Source organism: Mauremys reevesii, linkage group 4, assembly GCF_016161935.1.
Source record: "Mauremys reevesii isolate NIE-2019 linkage group 4, ASM1616193v1, whole genome shotgun sequence".
NCBI classification, from domain to species: Eukaryota; Metazoa; Chordata; order Testudines; family Geoemydidae; genus Mauremys; species Mauremys reevesii.
In genome coordinates, this window is record NC_052626.1 from 48,134,838 (window position 1) to 48,158,378 (window position 23,541).

The 23,541-nt window shown below is 37.7% G+C and overlaps 1 protein-coding gene across 7 annotated transcripts in view; it reads right to left on the minus strand.

Moving 5' to 3' along the window:
• AKAP6 (A-kinase anchoring protein 6) overlaps positions 1-23,541 on the minus strand; it is a 397,464-nt gene that overhangs the window by 164,282 nt on the left and 209,641 nt on the right. For all 7 annotated transcript variants that reach the window (XM_039538039.1, XM_039538036.1, XM_039538038.1 and 4 more), the window contains 2 exons: positions 9,671-9,767; positions 8,213-8,379 (listed from right to left, as the gene is read on the minus strand). In XM_039538039.1, coding sequence (XP_039393973.1) covers positions 8,213-8,379; positions 9,671-9,767 — 264 coding nt within the window. The remainder of the gene's footprint in view (positions 1-8,212; positions 8,380-9,670; positions 9,768-23,541) is intronic.

A 23,541-nucleotide genomic window follows, 5' to 3' on the forward strand; every position in this document is an offset into this window, starting at 1 on the left:
TTGCCATATATGCCCTCACAGCCTTAACAGGGCAGATCCCAGGCTCATCGCTTTCCTGTAGAATAATGGATTCACCCCGGCCTCCTTGATCCATCTTTGACCTCCTCAAGGTTAATATCACTGTTCACCCCTCCCAGTGTATTTATCTCAGTTCCAAAACCCTTCCAAAAGAGTCCCTACAGGACACAGGTACTAGTTCACTGATCCAGAAAGTTCCAAAAAATTCTACCAGAAATGCCACCATGAACAAGGCCAACTTTTGTACACAATGACATATGGGCTCTAGGATCTGCACCAGATCCATAAGCGTATTAACAGTGACAAGACTATGTGCATCCTTCCTAGGTGAATGGAGATGGTTGATGATGCCGGTTGCTAATGACACCAGGTGCTGCAGTACCTGTTCCTCCATAATGAGCCCTCCTGCTCCTGAAATTTCACAAAATCATTAAATTTCTCTCATAGATCCATAGTGTTTGTGGAGCCACCAATATCTGCACTATACAGACCCCCTCCTTCCCAGCCCCAGCTCGGGGGCTGCCGCAGCAGAGCAGAGAGGACACATCCATCGCATTAGAAAGGTAAGACTACTGATATTAAAATGTGAGCTGTGTGCTTTTATTTGTAGAACAACAAAACAATTATTAAGGGTTTTTTTATATAGCGCTTTTATCCATAGCACTTTACAATAGTTAGCTAGTGGTACAAACAACATTCAGAAAGATCATTAAGAGGTCCCCTCAGCAATTTTCAAGTGGTCAGTGAAAAAAAAGTTTGAAAACCACTGGTCTAGAGCTATGCCAAGTTGGTTAGTATGTGCGATGGCTCTGTTTTTGAGAAATCGCCATTTCCATATGCATACTGGTGATAGAACAAGTGCTAGGAGACACCGGAAGAACAGCCTCCCACAAGAATCAGTATTATCACCAATGTTCAACTTATATTCAAATCACCTACCATATACTGGGTCTTGAAAGTTTGTTTATACAGATGACATATGCCTCTGCACTCAGTCACACTCCTTTGACATATTTGAGAGTGTTATGACCACAGATATAGCAGCTATGGCTGATTCTTGTCATCGGTGGCACCTGATACCAAGTGGAAGTAAGACACTGTCGAGTTTCTTCCACTTACATCATATACAAGTGGGCAGAAAGCTGAACACAGTTCTCAATGGTCAACAAATAAAGCATGAATCACACCCGGTCTATGTAGGCATCACGTTGGACAGAACTCTCACATATCAGGAGGTCGGACTAGATGATCATAATGGTCCCTTCTGAACTTAAAGTCTATGTGTCTATATCATGGCCATCTTACAAAGTCAGTTACTAAGGTCAAAATGTGCAACAACCTGCTCGGAAAGCTGGCTGGAACAACATGGGATGCTAATGCCCAAACATTACATACTTCAGCCTTGGCACTCTGTTACTCAGCGGCGGAGTTCTGCGCTACAGTATGGGCTCGCTCATCTCACACAAACATGTCGATGTACAACTTAATTCCACCATGTGTATTATTTTAGGCACACATAAATCTACTCTTCTACCATGGTTATGATTCTTTGCACTATTGCTCTGCCCTGTGTTTGCAAAGAGGAAAGCATAGTAAAGCTTGTGACGAAATTGTGTGATATGCTCTATTTAAAGTCGTTATTTACTACCACTACATGGTCGTCTGCCCTCATGTCGCCCAGAGTGGATAAGTTTACCAGGTGAGGGATTTATGGTAGAGGATGCATGGTGAGCTTTATAGTCCGCAAAGAAAGTGACTAATAATTATCTTGTATTGGACCCCATTCAACCTCAACCAGGATTTGATTTGCCGCAAAGGCAATGGAGCCTTCTCAACTAGTTTTGTATCGAACATGGAATTTGTGCTGCAGCAGAATTTTGGTGGCATTTTGGAGACAGTCCTCTATGTCAATGTGGGCAGCCACAAACCATGACACATATTGTTGAGGACTGCAAAATGACTCAACTTCCTGGAGGGCTTCATGCCTTGAACATCATTGATAAAAGCATGGTGGCTTGGCTTGACTGGATTGCATACGCCAAATAAATAACTACACTTTGTAAACCTTTTAGTGCTGCAGAAACAATTTTGGAAGCAACTGCCCAGACTATCTGAGTCAATTCTCTGATGGCTCCCCCACCTCCAAATGCAGTTAGTTCACCACTGAGAGTGTTTGCTTCCTCAGGATCCATGTTACTTTCCACTAAAGGGGAATCCATTTGGTAGACACAAGACCATCCTTGGATCCACCAACCCTGGTCCCGCACCCAAACTCTTGCACATGTGGCAAGGATTCCATCCCCACAGTCTCCCAGGGTCCCTTGAGCCCCACTCTGTCCCCGCCTGAGCTGGGTTTGGAACACCCTCTCCTGTCTGCTCTAACATGTCTGCTATGGCTGGCTGTAAGAGGGTGGGGGACTCCCCACTCTTGTTCTCACCACTCTGCTATGGCCCCACACCGATGAGTTTCAACTCCCTCCTCTCCCCATCTTCTGCTACAAAACATATTCTTTTGCCACCATGGCTTGGAAGTGGGAAGCTTTCCCCCAATCCCTCCTCCCTGTTCTCACTGGCCTGCTACTGCTCCGAGCTGAGTTTGAAACTTCTTCCCCTTCTGTTACCAAATGCCTGCTTCTACTGCTGTGAGCTGGAAGAGGGGGGAGCTATTTCCCTCCCCTTTCTTGTTCTCACCTGTATGCTACCATGTGGCATCATGAGAGCTGTTGCTCTGCCTGGTCCAGGTAAAAGAGGGCTTTTCTTGAAGTGGCATGGACCTAAACAGTCTCCCCATCTTCTGTCACTTGGTGGGGATGGGTCAGCATTCCCATGCTGACCTAGTCTGAAGCTGCTTCACCAATCCACTCCCTACCTTTCCTACAAGCCAGACAATACCCCCACTGCAAGTGTGGTGAGATCATTTGCACTGTAACTGTACCCCAAGGAGACTTATCTGGCACCTCCATCTGTAGTAGATATTTAGTACCTTCAATGAGTCTCCATATTTTCATGGCAGACATGTCAGTTTTCTTTTTCTTAGGTTTTTGAAAACTAATTCTTTGTTTAAAACTACTAGAGAAACAACAAAGTTGAGAAACAAGTGGGAGTTGGGCGAATGATCAAGGATTCTGGAGTCACAACATCCAACATCTAATTCTGGGTTTGATAAATTAGGGGAAAATAACACTGGCATTTTCTCCCCTGATGTAGAGATTTATTTTCAAAAGGAGGGTGGATATAGATTTACCACTTCAGTCTGTGTAATTCTGCCTACAATTATCTATTATTTTAGAATCAAAGGAATTCATTCATATGACATATCACAAAATGTTACTTTTTCCCCATGTTCTCAGTTTTATTTATTTAACCATATTTTTGACCTGATACTTTCAGTATTCTTCAAAACATTGCTGCTTCTATTATTCACTTACCAACAAAAGGCGTTCCTTATATGGATTAGGCCAGTGGTTTTCAAACTTTATTTCTGTCAACCCAGTTGAAGAAAATTGTTGATTCCTGCAACCCAACGGAACTGGGGATGAGGAGTTTGGGGTGTGGGAGGGGCTCAGGGCTGGGGCAGAGGGTTGGGGTGCATGGGTGAAGGCTGCAAGGTGAGGCCAGGAATGAGGGGTTCAAGGTGTGGAAGGGGCTCAGGGCTCTGGGCTGGGGGTGCAGGCTTTGGGGTGGGGCCGGGGATGAGGGATTTGGGCTGCAGGAGGGGGCTGGGGCAGGGGTTTGGGGTGTGGTGGGGGTCAGGGCTCTGGGCTGGGGGTGCAGGCTCTGGGGTGGGGCTGGGGAGGAGAGGTTTGGGGTGCACAGGAAGGGGCTACAGGTTTGGGGAGGGCTCAGGGGTGGGCCAGTACTGGGTCACGACCTGCAGTTTGAAAACCACTGGATTAGACAGTTCTCACAAGACTGCATATTTCTATTGCTAAGAAAAATGAGATAAGTCTCAACAGTCTAACTATTAGGCCCATCTATCTGAAATGGTTCATGATCAGGTGGATTTCTCATAAGAATTTAACTTTTATGTGTTTTGCTTTTTTTTAAAAAAGGAAATTAAAAATTAATTATATTAACTATTAATTCTGAAGAGAAACATCTTTAAAAGTGAAGACAACAGATATATTCCTGGAGTATGCTACATCCTACGTCTGTTTAAATGACTACCTTACCTAGTCCATGGCTTCCAATGGTTTTGCTCTGTATTACTATGCAGGAGACAAAAATTTGAGTCCTAGCAATCACTGGCTACACACACATATAGATATCATAAACATTGGTTTACTGAACCTATGAAGTATTGGGAACAGAACTGACAACCTTTTTTAAGAATATAGTCTTCTACCTCTCAGGCAAAAGGGGAATATCCATTATCAGTGAGTAATAGTAGGATTTGTATCCTCTTTTCAAGAAAGATAATTACAATCTACTAGACACCTCAGCAGATAGTGAAATTCCATCCAAGAGCAGAATTAAAATAAATACGTAACATGGGAGTGTTTAAACTCGTAGATTCCAAGGTGAGAAGGGACTAATATGATCATCTAGTCTGACCTTCTAACACAAGCCACAGAACTGCCCCAAAATAATTCCTTTTGAACTAGTGCATATCTTTAAAAAAATCCAATCTTGATTTAAAGATTTCCTGTAATGTAGATTTCATCATGACCCTTGGTAAACTGTTCCAATAGATAACTACCCTCACTGTTAAAAATGTATACCTTATTACCAGTCTGAATTTATCGAGCTTCAACTTTCCGCCACTGGATCTTGGTATACTTTTCTCTGCTACGCTGAAAACCTCATGATCAAATATTCGTTCCCCATGTAGGAACTCCTAGACTGTGATGAAGTCACCCTTTAACCTTCTCTTTGTTAACCTAAGTAGATAGAACTCCTTGTGTCTATCACTGTAAGGCATGTTTCATTATTCTTGTGGTTCTTCTCTGAATGCTGTGCAATTTATCAACAACCTTCTTGAACTGTGGACACCAAAACTGGACACAGTATTCTAGCAACAGTTGCACCAGTGCCAAATACAGAGGTAAAATAACCTCTCTCGACTTGAGATTCCCCTGTTTATACATCTGAAGATTGCATTAGCCCTTTTGGCCACAGCATCATACTGCGAGCTCATGTTCTACTGACTATCTACCATAACCCTTGAAGTTTTTCAGATTTCTGAAGTAGTCACATAGCCAGTAGGGGAGAAAGTGCTTCATATGTTATTGCTCAAAAATAACCCCTCTTGTTGACTGTGGAGCAACACTGCACCAATGTAAATCCTATCTAGCCCTCTTCTGCTGGAAATATGGTGGAACTCACAGGAACTTAAAGGCGGCCCGTTAAAAAGCAGGCATCTCAGACATTTCCCAAAGTGGGAAAACAAATAAATATAAACATACACCCGTCACTTCTAATTACTTCAGTATACTTCTAAAAGCAGCGTCAATCAGGAGGAGAAAAACCATTATTACTTTATATGTCTAATAGCCTGAATTAGAATAGATGAATTGTACGTTACATTTATCAGTAGTAACATCGCACAATGAAACTTCTTAAACTGAAAAATATGTGGTGATTCTGTTTTTCTTTAAATGTACTTCTCTATGGATAAAAAACAAAAAAATATACTCAAATGTATGCTTGATATACTAGTTGTATGGTTATTCTAAAAATCACAAACTGCCAATTACCACTAAGGCCCCTGGTTAATGTTAGAGACTTCAACACATTTGTAAGTGCGCTTTAAGTATTCCTTTCCTGTTTTTAGCTTTTATTTCCATGGTAAAAGGTCAGGGAGAGAATGCACTGCTCTGTAAGAAGTTAGGTATTAATAACATTTTGAAATCCCTCAAGTCCTCCACAGTATTCAGAATTGAATATACCAAAGCTGTGTTTCAGGTTATAAACTATTACAAAACTTCCATACAATACAATATATAATCTCATAAGCAAAATCAAATTCCTGAATGTGAGTGCTGAAGATACGTTTCTAGAACAGCAGTTTCCCTCTTTCCTTCCCTCTCTCTGTTTGCTTCTATAAAAGATGCCATAGTACTGGGAAAACACTTTTTAAAAGTCCTAGGGGAAAAGTTTCCTAGAGTCTTAGAAATCTGTAAAGAAACAGAAATAGGAAGAATTTCAAAGACCAACTTCTTTCCTGCAGTCTCTCAAACAAGGTAAAAAAGAAAAATACCCCCTAGATATATTCCTTAGATTCTCTATTATGCTTCTCAGGTTCCCCATGGCTTCTGAAGTAAATGTAAACTGAAATATAGAGTTATATTTCCCATTATGTTTTATTTTTAATTAATCTTTCAGCCCAAAGCATTAGATGATCAGAACTATTTAGAGATATACATTTCACCACAATATTTGCCTCTTATCCATTACAAGGTCACATCCTATGTGGTGGTGACAATGTAAGAAATAGCCTCCAGCTAGTGTCTTTGTGGCGGTGTTTTTTGTTTGTTTGTTTTTAATGGTGGGGGGACCACCTATAAGGAAGAATTTCTCTGAGTTTTCCATTTCCCACAGGGTGGGAAAGAACTGTTACTTCGCCATAAAAATAATTAAGGATACTTGGTCAGTTTAAGTTAGGCCTCCGATTCTCCCAGTAAAATATTTTAACTCTATCCCTCTAGACTTAGGTTCTCCGTAGTAAAATTAAGCAGAAATTTCAAACAATTTTTCTTACATTTTAATTTTGGTTAAGCATTTAGCCTTTGGCCATGGATGTATCAATCTGTTCAGAGATAATGCAGTGAAATGAATATGGGAATATTATCCAGTACACAGTCATATTACAGAAGGTGAAAACTTTTAACTCTTAGCTAGTTTGTGTATTTTAATGGACTGAATCACAAAATCAAGTTTTGCTCCACTGCCCACTACCATAGAAAAGGCCATATGACATTGGAGCTCTTCTAACCAAGTCAATGACTCAGGATATTAGATCAGTTTGAGTCTAGGTATATAGGTTTGTTCATTTGCTCTTGTTGCACTGTTATTCTTGATGACTCCTTCACCATCTCTAATATCCTTCCCAGAGTTCACAGCTATGGCCAGGTAATAGGAGCTGGACATTTAACTTAATTCACAGGTGACTCCAAACACCATTTCACAGAGTGGTCCTTAGAAAACGGCAAACACCACCACAACTTGTTCCCCTAGCATGAGAATCAGAGAAACTAATTTATAAAACATCTCTGGAAGCAGGAACCTTGAATTTTTTTTATAAATTAGAGTCTCCCATATGCCTACGTGCTGAAGTTACTGGACTTATCTTCAAATTGCAAATGGAAGAATCAATGTGGCTCCAAAAATAAATCCATTTTTGTTGTTGATACCAACACTCAACCTATGGCATGATTTGGATGAGTTTGTGTTGTTTAAACTACTCTTGCAAGTATCACATTGGGCAACTGATAAATAGTATAGCCATCCTGGATAACTAGTGCACACCTAGGATGACCAGACAGCAAGTGTGAAAAATCAGGACAGGGGGTAGGAGGTAATAGGAGCCTATATAAGAAAGAGACCCCAAAATCAGGACTGTCCCTATAAAATCGGGACACCTGGTCACCCTATGCACACCAAATGACTACAGATGTCAATACTTTGTTTTTGAAGTACATGTTGTATTCAATGCATGCACTATTATGGCAGACTTAAACCAGAGCAAAAAGATTTGTGGCGAAGCATACGACCTTCTTCCCACTACAATGGCCATCCTCTAATTAGGCAATGCATCTGATAGTCATTAACAGGAATGAGATAATGAATCACTTTCTCTCTTCTTTGTTAATTTGCTGTAACCAAGCGGCTAATGGATGTCAGAGCTGAGTGATTGCACTGATTATAGTGATTTATAGTTGCAACAAAACAATTTAAAACCGTTCTGATTATTCATGTTAAAGATGCTTTATGTTTTGTTTACTAAATGTTTTATGTCCCTTTCCTGCCCCTTTGCAGTCCCTTACACACTGTGAAAGAGGTCTTCTTGGAAAACTTGAAAGTTTTAAGCTTTTTTTATTGTTTCAGAGTAAGCCATTTCATTTTGTTTATAAAAAAAGACAAAGTTTACCCAGTAGAAATGAAAAAGCCTTAGGGTGGAAAGAAAACTTCAGTGGTGCCTAGTTCAAAAGAAGATGGAAATAAGAGGAAATAAGGCAAACTTCAAGCCACTTACCTTGGGGCTCCCAGTCCCTTCCTCATCCTCTGCAGACACATCAGTAGCCAGTATCTCTGTTTTGATGATATCCAGAGCCCTAAGAATCCAGCTGTGTTGTCGTTTGATTTGCCTCTGTAGTTCCTTCCACTGACTTGCAATCATCTGCAGCATGTCCTTCAGTCCTTCTCCAAAATGAGGATACAAAAAAATGAAAGTTGTAAACTCAGCTACATCTTTAAATAATATTTTTTATACAATGGGTTATCAGGAAATTTAAAAGAAAAAACACAGCAAATATTTCAGTATACTCAGAAAATGAGGCCAGGAACTATTGTATTCATACTATTAACAACACTATATGGTATAGCATCTCTTTTAGCCCACAATGAGCCAGAATGTTACATTTTAATTATACCTCAGCTCAGAATTTAAAGGAAAATAAAATGTCACAGAACCAGTGATTTATATGTAGTGGGGAAAGCCCAGGAAACTCCCGCCTCTAGCTCTCTCTTCCCTGGCTCTAAACATTCAATAACTTCCTAGCCAGGATGTAATATTTCATCCCTCCCACTCCTTTGTATATTTTCTGTGGTTTAAATTATTATTTTCTAAACATAGTGCAACATACACATTTTATCTCAGTGTACAGCTTTGAGACCTTTGCTGTGGCTTCTCCACCCCCTGGGAATTATACCAGTAACTGATTTACTATAGGTAAAGAAATTCTGTCTGTGGCTCTCAGGAAGTAGGTGTAGATTGTGGAACAACAGCTGTAATGACCAGAAAAATTTAAACAAAAGGACAACTGCAAATTGGATGAAAGTGGGCGAAAATTAAGACACTAATCCCCAGTAGTGAAGTATGCTGATTAAAACCCTACTATTAAGCTAGTCATGCTAACGTCTAAAATATTATATAATTATGCACCCAAATTTAAGTCCTTTGCAGAAAAAGACAAGGATAATCAAAGGAAATAACTATTTTTAAAGTATTTTGCTAATAAATTAAAGCTGAGGTCAGAATTAGTTTATGTAAGTAACAAAAAAAATAGAAAAAGAACCCCCCACACCTTTACCAATGCAATTACCTGTGCAGAATATATATATATATATATATATATATACATATATATATATATATGAAACCTTAATTCATTATCTTAATGTTATTTCCATAGCACCTACATCAAAGAACATGTCAGTGTGAAGTTTTCAGTGATGTGATTTCAATTGAAACTCAGCTGAGCAGCAAGACCAAAATAAAATGAACAGACTAGTTGAGGTAGTATTTCATTTTATAAGTATCACAGCATTGTAAGCAGTATATGAAACATTTATAAATCTTGAAGGTCAATCTGATAATGTAAATATTAATAATACATAAGGAAGTGAATATATGCAGTAATTTACAGCAATGCTTCTTCATTCTTTAATAGTCTGGAGACATAAAGACTTGCAATATTTCAGAAAGATTTACCTGATTTGTGAGATACAATAAGCTCAAGAAGTTGACATCCTTCTTCTACCACAGCTTCTTTTAAAGCACAGTGGCTATCTACATTCAACTTAAAACTCTGCAAGGAAAAAATATATGAGCATCAAATGTTGGAGAGGCAGCTAAACATAAAACCTGTACAAAATTACTTGCTACTTTTTATCAAGACCCACAGCCCCATTTACAAAATAGCCAAACAAACTTGCAATATTAAAAGCTATTGATATTTTAGATCTGGGATCAAAATATTTCCATGAGATTAGCAAAGTGCATCTGTGTTGAAACAGCTGACAAATCTAGAAATTCATTAGGTTTTATGAAAAGTCACATCCTGTAGGCTGTATCTGGAGTAACAGTGTTCTATAAAAAACACAGAGTTTATGCCATCACATATGAGTGCTCTCTCTCATATTTCTTTTGAAATGTTGCTAATACTACTATTTATGAAACCATAAAAATGTACAACACTGACTATATTAGCCTTATGCCCACCCATAAAAGTCCATTAATATTGCGGTTCTGATTTAACTCCCATCCCCCTTTTCAAACAACAAATCATGCTGCATCAGGTACCTTCTTCTTTAATTGATAAAACAAATGTTTTTAATCTTTTGGGCATTAGTATCGTTAACTAGCATTATTATTTTACAATGAGCCTCTAATTATCACATTTGCTTTGCAGAAATTAATTACATTTTATTCTGCAAATTATACTCTAAGCTGTTAACATAAAGATGATCTGGAAGCAGGAGTTACCCTTTCATCAACAGGCATGATATGCCACTTTGATATCTCCATTAGGTAAGTTTGAACTATGATTTATAATTTCTTATCCAAACTGTTGAGGAAAAAAAAAACAAAGGAAGAGGGAAATACTTGGAATATTTAATCATAATTCATATGAGGCCCTCAGTCCCACAGGCAGTTCTTACTGTCATCTGTGGGAGTTGTGTGAAGAGTGAGAACAATAAGTACATGGCCCTCTGGATGAAAGGGTCATTCTCCATCTGGGAATGAGTTCGTTTGTAGATATTAGACTGAACTGTGCATGTGCCCAACTGTACTTTAGTTTCTCCACCAACTGCCCTCAGTTGCTCCAAATCCTGCTAATTAACTACCAGGCACCACAAAATATCTAAGCTTCCTTTCTGAGGGAAACAAAGCAAACATTTGCAAGTAGAATAGACCAGTTCCTTCCTGTTACCAATCCCTATTAAACCCAACTATAGCAATTTGAATTGTATGGTGTGACAGGGAACAATGCAGTTTGGCCTTAGGATAAAGCATTGGCGGGCATTAGATACCTACAGTTCATACAATTGCAGGGGTCCTCAAGGCAGTGAGGAGGGACAGTGACTCAGTTACTTTTCCCTGGTGACAAACAGTTGCAGGGGAGCCAGAACACACTCCACCTGTCTGGAGAATGCAACTTTGCTCTACAAAATGGCGTTTTCCATGTGGTGTGATCTTGCACACACTGCATGTGAGGTCATGCTGCATGGAGGATGCCATTTTGTAGAGCAAAATGGTGTCCTCTGCAAAAGCCGGGGCCCCAGAATTGAGCTTTGCAGGGGGCCTCCATGGGACAAAAGCTGCCACTGGCAGAAAGCAGGGGAAAGGGGTGGGGGGTGGGGAAACACAGCAAGCTGTAATAAGAGAACACCGTTTTTATTTGATTGAGGTTTGGTAAAGTTTGTTGCTCAAGTGTGGTTACATAGAATACTGCTCTCTCTAGGAAAATCCTATATTGATGCATAGAATGCTCCTGCATACAAACAGGACTTAAGCATTCAAATAGAGGACAAGGCTCCAGCTTCCAGGGATAGCGTATGTGTTAATTATATGGGAAGTTGGAAGAATCTGTGTTGTTCAATTCTGTCTGATTATTCGGGAACATGCAAACAAACAAAAACGGAGGTCTGATACTATGCTTAATTTCTTAAAAGACCATTTTTAAAATTTATTAAAAATAAATAATTAATGGATTTACTTGTAAACTTGCAGAAAATTCATTCTATACTTAAAGAGTATGTGCTGCAATTTTAGGAAAGATACACAACAGAGGTTAAATCCCTGATTGAAGTATTAAACTCAGCTTATCCTTAACTCAGCTGCAATTGGTGCCTCCATAATATTCCTGTTGTTGTTTTGTTCGACTGAGAAGAACTGTTGCCTGCATAGCAGCACAGTTTGAAGGAAAAGAGGGAAATTTAAAATTCTAAACATTAGCAGCAGCTTCCTGATAAAACATCTTGCATTAAAGCATTCTGCATTTAACAATGCTTTTATTCCGAGGAAAGCTCAATTTAGTAACTTCCTAAATCTAAACAGGCATTTGTGTGCCTGATAAAAAAACCTGAAGGTATACTAAATAGGGTATGATACAAGCAGATGAACTACTTGATAATAGATAAAAAACTCTTATTGTGTACAAATGTCACATGAATATTATTTACTTATACAACTGTTCACCATTTAATTAAACTTAAGTACTATATCATTAGAGGGCAATACTGAATACATGATTATTTCAGTGTTAACACAAGTATAACTTGCATGGTAGTTATTTTTGGATCTATAAAGGGTCATTGGTAAAAATTTTCAAAACTATGAAAATACCACATAGTTACATAATCAATGAAGTAAGGCTTCCACAACTTAAATAATTGGCCCTGCCAAAAGAATGACTGGAAACCAGAGTGGATAGATTTAAATCAAAATAATTTAAATCACCAATTTTAATTATGATTTAAATGAGCAAACAGGAAACTCTGTTTTAAATAAAAAATAAGATTAAAATTGATGATGTATAGTTTTTAGGTTTTTTTTCCTAAAGAAAGGTTGATTCTCTAGTTGGTAACCATTAAAACATGTTGTTTTACAAGTAAATACAGATTGCACACTAAATTTAGTACATCTTTTTGCTATCCCAGAAGATAGAGTATATTGATTATATTTAAGCTGTAATATAGCTGAATTTACATTTATTCTGATTCTTCATTTTTTACTTTTTTATTATGTTAGAAAATGGTTAATGACACATTTCTTATTTACTAGATGATTACATTTTTTACTCATGATTTGTGTCATATTCTGTTTGGATGCACAAAACCAGCATTTTAATTTTTTATTAGTTAAATAAAACTACCTTAAATATGCTGGATAAATAAGAAAAAAAGTTTATCAAAACATGTTTTGCACTTAAAACTAACTGATTTATTAAACAAAGAAAATATTATCTGTACTTAGTGAATTGAACTGATTATTTCTGGTCACCATGTCCTTCAAGATTGTGGAATTATCAGATTTTATCCTTTCTCACCTAGTTTTTGTTCATAACTTGGAAAAGAAAAACAAGGTTTCTTGCTTTTTCAACTCCTAATCAGTTCCTCACATTTAAATGAACTAGTCATTGGACTGAACTAGTTGGATAAACTGAAATGAAGAAAACATTCTCTCTGCACCTGTGAAAGAGGCTACTGCTGTCAAAAACTGATTTAGCACTTCAGCAAACCCTGGTTCCAAATACTTAACCAGTGACTTCCATCCATTCATTGCTTCTACTTTCTTTAAAACATTGACAGTAAACATATACTGCTTGAATATTAACTTTATTTAATTTAGGTGATTTTAATAGATTAAAATAAGTTTTAGTCCTTAATTTCAATTTTAAATGTATTTCTTTTTTAAGATAAACCTATTTAATTTTTTAAAAATCTGATATTTTTGATTTAAAAACCCCAAAACTTGATTTTTATTCACCCAGCCAGAAAGCATTTTTTAAAATGTATTTACCAAGTCTTCACAAAAGAGAGTTGCCATTTTAAACCCAAAGGCTGCATTCTCTATTTAGCATCCATGTAAACAGCCATTGCAAACTATTGGGATTTGACTTCTCAATCACTAATACAGCTGGCTATGCAAACTCATCCAGACACTAAAGGCCTGCTGTTGAAATAAGCAAAGTATAGCTTTTCAGAAATTCTTTTGAATGATGTGTCCTTTAATCACTAAAAATATTTTAATATTACTATTAAAATCCAAATAGGGAAAATTATTTTTTGCCTGGGAAATTGCTGGTTCCAGAGCACTACCTGGGGAAAGGTTCCATAAATCAGTCTGACACAGACTAACCTGTGCAAATAGACTGAACCCCAGCCCATTCTCAGCGCACACAAACTCTGTGTGCAAACTCTCATCTTTCCCAGGAGCTTTTCTGGGCTCTCAGAAACACGACCACAAATATATTTCAGACTGAATTTGGCCGTCCCTCCAGGACTTCCTCAGTCCAAGGACCCGGTTTCCTTCCAGAGAACTACTCCCACTTCCCTTGTTTTCAATCATGGAGCAGCACCTGCCACAATGAGTCAGCAGAACATAAGCAGCTTTATGAAGGGTCCTAACCCTTGCTAGCTGGATGAGTTCACAGAAATGCACTGCTGTATGCCACTAGTTTTCTGGAAGCCATATTTTATAGTTACACTGGATTTTTATAACATGTTGGTGGGTTTGAATAATTTTCTCTGTTGCCCTGAGGTTACTTTAATTTGTATTGTATAGGTTCTCACTCAGAATTCATTTTGCATAGAACTGCTCAGCTTTACTTTACTCTTACAGTCCAAGTGTGAACAGTTCACAGGATATCCTATTATACAAAAGAAATATCTTCAGAATGTGGTATAAGTGCATAATGCTGGGATCTTCCTTCCAATAAGCAGTTTGCTAAGTAGCTGTGAAGGTCATTTACAGAGCTTGCACATCCATATGTGGTGGTAGCTGTTTCTTCAAAATAAGTGACAATGAATGTCATGTACTGAATTTCATGACCAAGGCCATAAAGCAGGACTGAGTGTGCTCTGGTATCGAAAGTGCTAAATTTTCAGGGATAACTACATTAAACTACAGTTAAGATTAAAAACAAGAGAGAAAGAAACGTTTATGTGAATCTTGTGGTCTAAATGTTTTAAGTTAAGGTTCCTTTTTAAAGTTAAAAACAAAAAATTTATCACATAGGTATGAACACTCAAGCTCACCCAGATACCCTTAACTATCACACGTTATCATTGCCCTGAGAATTGACTGACTCTGGAACAATGGGACTAGGGTGACCAGATGTCCTGATTTTATAGGGACGGTCCTGATTTTTGGGTCTTTTTCTTATATAGGATCCTATTACTCCCCAACCCATCCCAATTTTTCACACTTGCTGTCTGGTCACTCTAAATGGGACTGATCCCACTGGTATATAAAAATTAATGATAAAATTCCATTCACTTTTCTGGGATGAGAATCCAGCCCAATGTATGACTCAACACCCCCCACCCCCAGGCTCATGTCATCACTGATCAAGAAAATTAAAAACCCCAGTGTTTTAAATTTACACTGACATATCATTTAAACCAAACTGTATCTGTGTACACATTGCAGGCACACTTGGCTACTATTTTTTTCACAGACACACACAATTCACTGAGAAATACATGTTTGGACATATCATGAATTAAAAAAACATACATAGCCCATACTGTTTTCAAAAACTCTATGCACCTCCAAATACAACATTATTGTTTGATAGCAAAGCGTAGTGAGACAGAGGGATGTGTGTATGTACATACTGTAGTATACATTTATTACATTCTACATATCAACAGTACAAATATAATAGCTTTTACAAATTTAAGATGTCCACAGTCACAAACTAATCCTCAGGGAACCGCTATCAGGCAATTTCCCCATTTTCCTCCATATCCTCATTTTACAGAAGAGGACACTGAGACACAGAGAGATTTTGACTTGCTAGGAAAGGGACTGTGGTCCTCTGTGCAGTGTTTTATTCATCTGGAAATACTGAAATTTCACATTCCACAGGTGAAATCTGAAAATATATGGGGTTTAGTATGTTTATAGCTACATGCAGATATGTAGGTACCATTATGTTCACTATACTGATTCAGATGCATTACAATCTAGTGGATTTGGCAACTGCATAAGACGAGATGTAGGGAATTATTTTCAAAGATGCTGAGCTCCCACATCTCCAATTGAAGTCAATGGGAGCTGCAGGTGTGGAGAATCTGGTTTAGATTCTTACATTGTCCTATAAGTTTAGGCAAGTCACGTGATCTTATGTCTCTTTTTCCTCATTTGTTAAATAGAGATTATGATATTTATCTATGTTTACATGGGTGGTGTGAGGCTCCAATAAATATTTGTGAATTGTTATTCAGGCCAGTCAGTGGAAAAGACGGGACTAGAACATGAAATCTCCAGGTTCACAGTCCTGTGCAATTTTCTAGACACTGGGGGTCTTTTGATAGGGAAAGTATGAGCAAGGAGCTTTTAAGGAAATTTGATGCAGACTCCCTGGTCTCTTTTCTAGAGACTTTGCAGGATACTTCTGCTTGGTGTGGACTATAAAAAAAAAAAAAAAAAAGTATGCTGGCCTGAGACTAATGTGTTGTTTAATAAGCCTGTGTCAGGCCAGTGTTTTGGCATATGGCTTCTTTAGAACACTACATTGTTTAAAATTCACATGAAAATTGCTTTGATTAACAATTATTTAGCTCTTCTGCCCTCCAGTGCATCACCCCTTACCAGAGAAGAGTAAAACAAATTTGGAGTTCCTAGGTCAAACTCTTCGGAAGTTATATTTTATATAACACAATAAAACTGGAAAATATCCAAGAAGTGAGAGAATCTCATTTTTTTTAAACTTTCCCCATGTCTGGTCCAATTTTGTCTTTATAATGGTGAAATGCTAGTCTACACAGTTAAATGCATGTAATGTATGTATTGCTGATGTCACCTTCAGCTGTATCACAATCATATTTTTCACAAGTCATGTATATCTGTGGTTCTCAACCAGAGCTACACATAACCCTGGTGCTACACAGAGGTCTTCCAGGGGGTACATCAACTCATCTAGATATTTGCCTAGTTATACAACAGGCTGCATCAAAAGCACTAGCGAAATCAGTATAAACTAAAATTTCATACAATGATTTGTTTATACTGCTCTATATACTACATGCTGAAATGTAAGTACAATATTAATATTACAACTGATTTATTTTGTAATTACATGGTAAAAATGAGAAAGTAAGCCATTTTTCAGTACTAATGTGCTGTGACCCTTTTTATTTTCATTTTTGATTTTGTATGCAAGTAGTTTCTAAGTGAGGTAAAACTTGGGAATACGCAAGACAAATCAGCCTCCGGCAAGGGGTACAGTAGTCTGGAAAGGTTGAGAGCCACTGACATATATAAAAACAGCTGTGGACTTGCTGTTGTAGGGATTATCGATTACTGTTACCAATCTTTCCTGTTTATTTGTGTGCTGTAGTTATAGTAATTAACATTTGTAACAAATAAATATTTTACATAGTTGAAGTTCCAAAATTGGCACCCCACTACATCAAGCTGACAATTTTCTTTGCTGTTCTTTGTATTTATACCTACCTGTGAGTGTGTGGCCCCTTCTACTTGAGGCCAATATGCTAGTATAAATTTAATTTTTGCTGAATTTCATGCATTTTCACAGCATTTGTGCCTTGAAAAATACATCAGTAAAATCTGAATTTTGCACAACTACAAAGTTGCAAATCAAACCCCAGAAGTTTTGGCCCATCTTTATTCATCATATTTTACATCTTCAGTTTAACATTATTACTGGTTAATAGGTGCACCTGAAAATCAAGCTGTATTGTAATATCTGGTGCGTTATGTTAAATGAATCTTTTCTAGGGCAGCAAGTCTTTTTTTCCCCTTCCTAATGAAGAATACCTCATCTTTTCCAATTTTCCTATCAAACGCATCCACATCATCTTGAAACAGTGCCACATCCAGCTGCATCTATACTCAGCTTCAATTACATGAAATTACCCAACCTACTCTTAGGTCCTTTAGGTGCTCTTTTGCTATGTGAGGCATATGCATGGTGCATCTCTTGTGAAGTGCATGATTACAAACTATTCAGCACAAGCCTGTTTTAAGTAAACAGTAAATTAAATATTGTCAGTGCTTGTTCAAACTTGCTCTTATGAAGGAACTTCTAGAATGGGTTTCATAAAAGTCTAGATTTAAGAAAGGGCTGGGCATAGAGTAATAGTTTCTTAAAAAACCTTCTCTTGGCTCACCAGTTTGTATCTCTAGGCTTTTTTCTCTTTTAATCTACTATATCTTTGCTTGTTTTAGGATTGGTTCAGGATTTGGATATCCTGTTTAGGTGCCATTATTTGAAAACTGGGCTATATGGAATACTGAAATCTTGCGCATAGGCTACATATGAAGAAATGTTTGGATAATTGTAATTTTGCCATAATTTTTCACAGATGAAAGTTTCTCCTTCAATAGCTGCTCAACAATAATTTTTCCTTCACAGAATCCCCAAAAGAATCAGCGTCTTTCAAATCAGCTGCCATTATCTTTTGTACTCAATGAGACTGAAGCCATATATTGCTTTTAGCACAGGTGGCCTCTGTATCCACCAGTTCCTCAGGGTTTCTCTCTATCTCCTAACAGTATTGGCCTATCATTTTCCCCAATAGCAGCTTGGTTTTACAGTTACTGAGAACAACAGGAGGCAGTGAATATTTTGCCAGAGGGCACACATAACTGAGGGCAACCTCTGGCCATAAGCCTGTTGAGAACAATTGGAAATGGTAGCCATTTTGAGATAAGACGGTTCTTTTAGAGTTTCTTTGGAGAAGAGTTCATGCACTGGCCTCTGCTGAAAGATAAATAATGGGAAAAATAAATATAATCCTGAATATTTCTTTGTCCCATAATACCATAATAAAAAGGAATTAAAATGTAATGTATCTTTAAAATTAGCTTAAGCTAATTTGGGACCCCAAGCACTAGAATGCTTTCATCATAATATGCAGTGTTGTTGTACCCACATCAGTCCCAGAATATTAGTGAGGCCAGGTGGATGAGGAAATATCTTTTATTGGACCAATTTCTGTTGATGAGAGAGATAAGCTCTCAAGCTTCATAATAATAATCACATGGTTATTTCATAGTGTTACTACAGGACAGAAATACGGTTGTTTGGGTGCCCTAACAATGCATTGTCTTTTAACATGTCTGGATTTCTTTTAAATTTAATATTAATTCTGAATAATCTGGGTTCATAATTATTTGTTATGAGATAATTACAACATCCTTGAAATGTTTTATCTTACATTACTCACACATACTCTCAACCATAACTCCATTTTAACGTTTTTTGTCTGGGAATTGATATTGCACCTAGCACACCTGGAAAGTTACAGACAAACTGGTGGGAGTTTAATAAAGAATAAAAAAATATGATTAAAAGGTTAAAGGGGTAGAGGAAAGATTCCAAGATCTAAGCAAGATTAGCTAAATGATGATTAAGGGGAAGAAGGAATATAAATGTCTATTTGTATTTCACAAGTAAGAATATCAAGGAGAGAGAAAACTTATTTAGCATGGGTAAGTATAAGAGGGTATAATAGCTAGGACTAATGTAATTAAATTAAGAAAATTTAAGCTAAACATCAGGGAAGTTTCTCTGACAGTGAGATCTATTAGATTGTGTAATAATCTCCTAATGGAAGCAGTGAAAGCTCCATCCCTGGAGACATTAAAAACTAGACTGGAGAAAGCACTGGAGAATATACCATTTGGAACAATCCTACACTGAAGCCAGGGGGGAATGGACTAGATGATCTTATAGGTAGTTTTCATCTCTTATTTCTATGAGTCTATCTTATGCATGCCCCATCAAGCAAATTGAGATTACTAGCCTCAAAATCTTAGGATACAGAATACTAATTTTATATTATGGACATTAGACATGAAAAAATATCATAAAATAGAACATCCAGTCTCCCTTTCCTAATTCAGAAGAGATCCCTACAGCATATTTTCTAGTCCATCTCCATTCTAAAAGTCCCACATGATGTAATTTCAACCTCTTCCTTTGGAAAACTATTATACAACCTAATATGACTCATTGTCATATTTTCTTGAATTCTGCCTACTTTTACCCTTTCTCAATTTCACTACACCTAATGACTCTCAAACTTTGTTTAAATCCTTCCACTATTAGTAAGCTGTTATGTTTTCCTTGGTCACCTCTTAGTTTTACCCAGATAGCTATTTTGAACTTTCCTCATAAGTCAAATCTTTCAGGTCTCCTGATTATAGAGGAGAAAAAAATATTCTCTCCAGTTTACCAGTATCTTTTTGCCAATGTGGTACCAAGATTTGAATGCATAATTTCAAGCTGTATATGGAGAGTGATGATTATGTCTCTACTCCATCATGGAATGCCATTGCATATGCAGGTCAAAATCATAATGGCTTTTTTTCTGCAAACATTTCATATTGTAAACTCATGTCAAATTTGCTGCTATCATCTCTAATCTCTTCCAGTTTTACATCTTACAATATTTCTTTTTGCTACTGAGTATGTGCATTTTAGATTGCTCACCACAAGTATTGGTTTACAGTTTCCCAAACTTATGCTCAGTTTATTTTCTGCTTGTGATTCTAATCTCTCTAGGTTCAAAGGTGTTATTTCTTTGTACTGACTGTTGTTCACAACTCCTCCCAACTTAGCATCACCTGCAAATTTCAAAAACTTGTTGCTTAGTTCCTTTTCCAGATAATTAGTGAAGATGTTAAAGATCAACACTGATCTCATCAGATCCTCAACTGGACACTTTGCCTGAAACCTATACGTGGCTGTTTATTATTCCACTCTGTTTATGGTCTTTTAGCCAGATTTCATTCACATGACAATGTTTCTATCCAAGCCAATTTGCATTTCATTTTTCAAGTACGATTTCATGAAAGACAGCATCACACTGCTTTATCTAAATTTAAATCCTTTTACCAACTATTATGGTTCCAGGGTTGTGCTGCACTTTGACCCCACTCTCTCTCTCTTCCATGAAGAGCCTTTCAAGCCACAGGCTCATACCTGCACTTCTGTCAGCCCCCCAGTTACCTGACTTTTGGACTGGATCACCAGAGTACAACCCTCCCTGTTTCCCAGAACAATATTACCTCCAGTACATCCAACTGGGCTTGGCCCCTGCTATATATTTCTCTCCAGGAGCCTGTCACCCAGTATGAAATTGCAGTAACGAAGGACAGATTTTTCAAAACATGTGTGATCTGTTTATCCAAAGGAACATCACAAATACGGAGACAAGTGTTAAAATACCATTTAAATGCATACTAACTTACCTAAACCTGGGCCTTTCTTTACCTCTTTTAGGGAGGCTCACATCGTTGCAGTGAAACCTCCCTGCAATCTTTATCTCTCAATCTGATTCTCTGGGCAGTGTCTCTCCCCCATAGTTCACAGCTTATACATTCCAAATATCCTTTTTTCAAAGTTCCTGTGTCTGACTTGGGACCCCACACTGGATCCAAACTGGCTTATGCATTTCTCTAGAAAAGACAGTGGATTCAGGTATTGTTCCATTGAGCACCTTATGATGTAGTTATCATTCAGTATCATTTGCTGCCACTTTCTTGCTACCATCTCTTTCGCTCTGAGGGGAAGATTTTCAAAGGCCCATAAGGCAGGTTTAGGTGACCAATTCCCAGTGACTTTCAATGGAACTGGATGCCTAACTGGCCTTTCTGCCTTTGAAAATGACCCCTAGATCATTGGTTGGCTACTGCCTGCCCTAGGACTATTCTTGGTCTTCTGATGATACTCCTCCATCCTCTCTCCGAGGGCAGAATATCTATTGCTAGCAACAAGGATGAAACGTTCCAAGGATGACACATTCTCTTATCACTTTTTTTGCATCTCCATAACCATCTATGTCATGTATTGTTTCAATTTATTCTGATGACCTTCCTTCACCCTATACCCAATATTTTTTCCTTCCAGCTCCCAGTGATGTCAAAAGCTGCTAAAGCCCCTGCACGGTTCCATGTGAGGTGTATAGTAGTCATCCCCTGGGGTTCACCCAGGGAAAGAAACGTTATGATTTCCACATTGGATTATCTTCACTCTGCCAGTACCCACTGTTTTCTGGAGACATGTTCAAGAGTGATTGTGCTTACTCTGCAATTTACCTTCCTTCAGATCTGCTCAGAAAATTTGAGGTAAGTTGTAGAAGTGAAGACCTGTCAGGCTGTGCTATCACAATATTTCTCCAGACTGTCTTATATCACACAACATGTTTGCAGGTGCATCCCATTCATGTGGAGAAATGGTATTCCGAAAGGGCCATTTTAACCACTACTGATTCCTAGGTTGTATTGTCCTGACACCTGCAGAAAGGCCATTTCACGTGAAAAGGTTTTTCTATCCCAGAGACAAATATATGATGCATAACAGGCTCTGTAGATGTGGAGTCTCTAAGGTGATAAACTGCCATATGTATATTACTCACATATACATTTGCTAATGTACAGATCCCGATACACACATTAGCACTTAATAATACTATGTGGTTTTAGAACAATCCCTGAAGGATGTTAGTTCTATTAAAATTATTTGAGAGCTTGGAGAGTGGATATAATCTGTTTCCACATGTCTTATGCAATTAAAAGGTGAATTGAAATGCCTCCTTAACAAAATAAATGTAATAAACTATTTGAGATACCAAATTATTAACTGAATGCATGTGTGGAATTAGAAATGACAAATAAACACATAATAAAATGTGAACAGAAAGATTTTTACCAGCCAAGACCTCAGTTCATGCCCCAAAGTTTCCATATTTCTGCTGCAACAGTGGTGACATTACTAACACCAAAAACAGGGCAGGAGCTGCCTTGCTTAAACTGTTTTAGGTGTGAATGATGTCATCCATCTCCTGTAGGAGAAATAACACTGAACGCTAAAGGACTTGACCTGATGTCTTGGCAGGTATGGGACAGAAGAACAGATTTTAAATTTTTTTTAAATTTAATTATTTGTAATATGTGTCCCTATACATCTATTCTGTTAATGTTTAGGGATCTCAAAGAGACTGCTTTTTTAAAAATGCATTTTGGTTCACTTTACAAGACAGCTTATAGCTACAATGTTCATATCAATATGCTGAAATTTCAAAAGACAGAATAAATACATTTAGAAATATACATTAAATATTACAGATCATTACTGACAAAAGCATTTTGCAGTTTATTGAGAAAATAACATTTTTTTCCAAATCAGTGTTTTTCAGACATGTCAAAGTCACTAGCTCATACTGAGGAGCAAAGAATATAAAGAGAAAGTATAAAGTTAGCAGCGTGGGAACGACTATGTTAAAACTTGTATCAAGCCTCTGAATAGAGCAGACTGGAAAAATCTGGATAAAACATTTTTGTCAGAATCTTCTGATTTGGAAAAAATCAAACCATTTTGTGGAGACACTTCGATTTCAATGAAACTGGGGCAGGGTTTTATTAGAAACCTGCTGGGTTCTCTGTTACCTTACCTGACTACAGGGGTGCTGGGACAATTTGTATAATGGGGGTGCTGAAAGCCAGTGAATCAAACCCATATACCCTGTATATGATGGAAGCCACTTCAAGCCAGGGGGTGTTGCCACACCACCAGTTTCAGCACCTATGCCTGACTGGGCTTCCAGTTTGGGGTTTCAGCTGCCCTGGAATCAGGGACCCCAGGTCTGCAGCTTCCTCCATCTGCCAAGCACTGGGATTCTATCTGCTTTCACAGACTGCATTTTTTATTTTAATCCTGAATAGCAATGATTTTGAATTGGTCGATAAAGGTCATAATATTAGACGTCTGTAAGGTGTTTGACTTGGTACCGCACAACATTTTGATTAAAAAGCTAAAATAATATAAAATTAACATGGCACACATTAAATGGATTAAAGGCTGGCTAACTGATCGGTCTCAA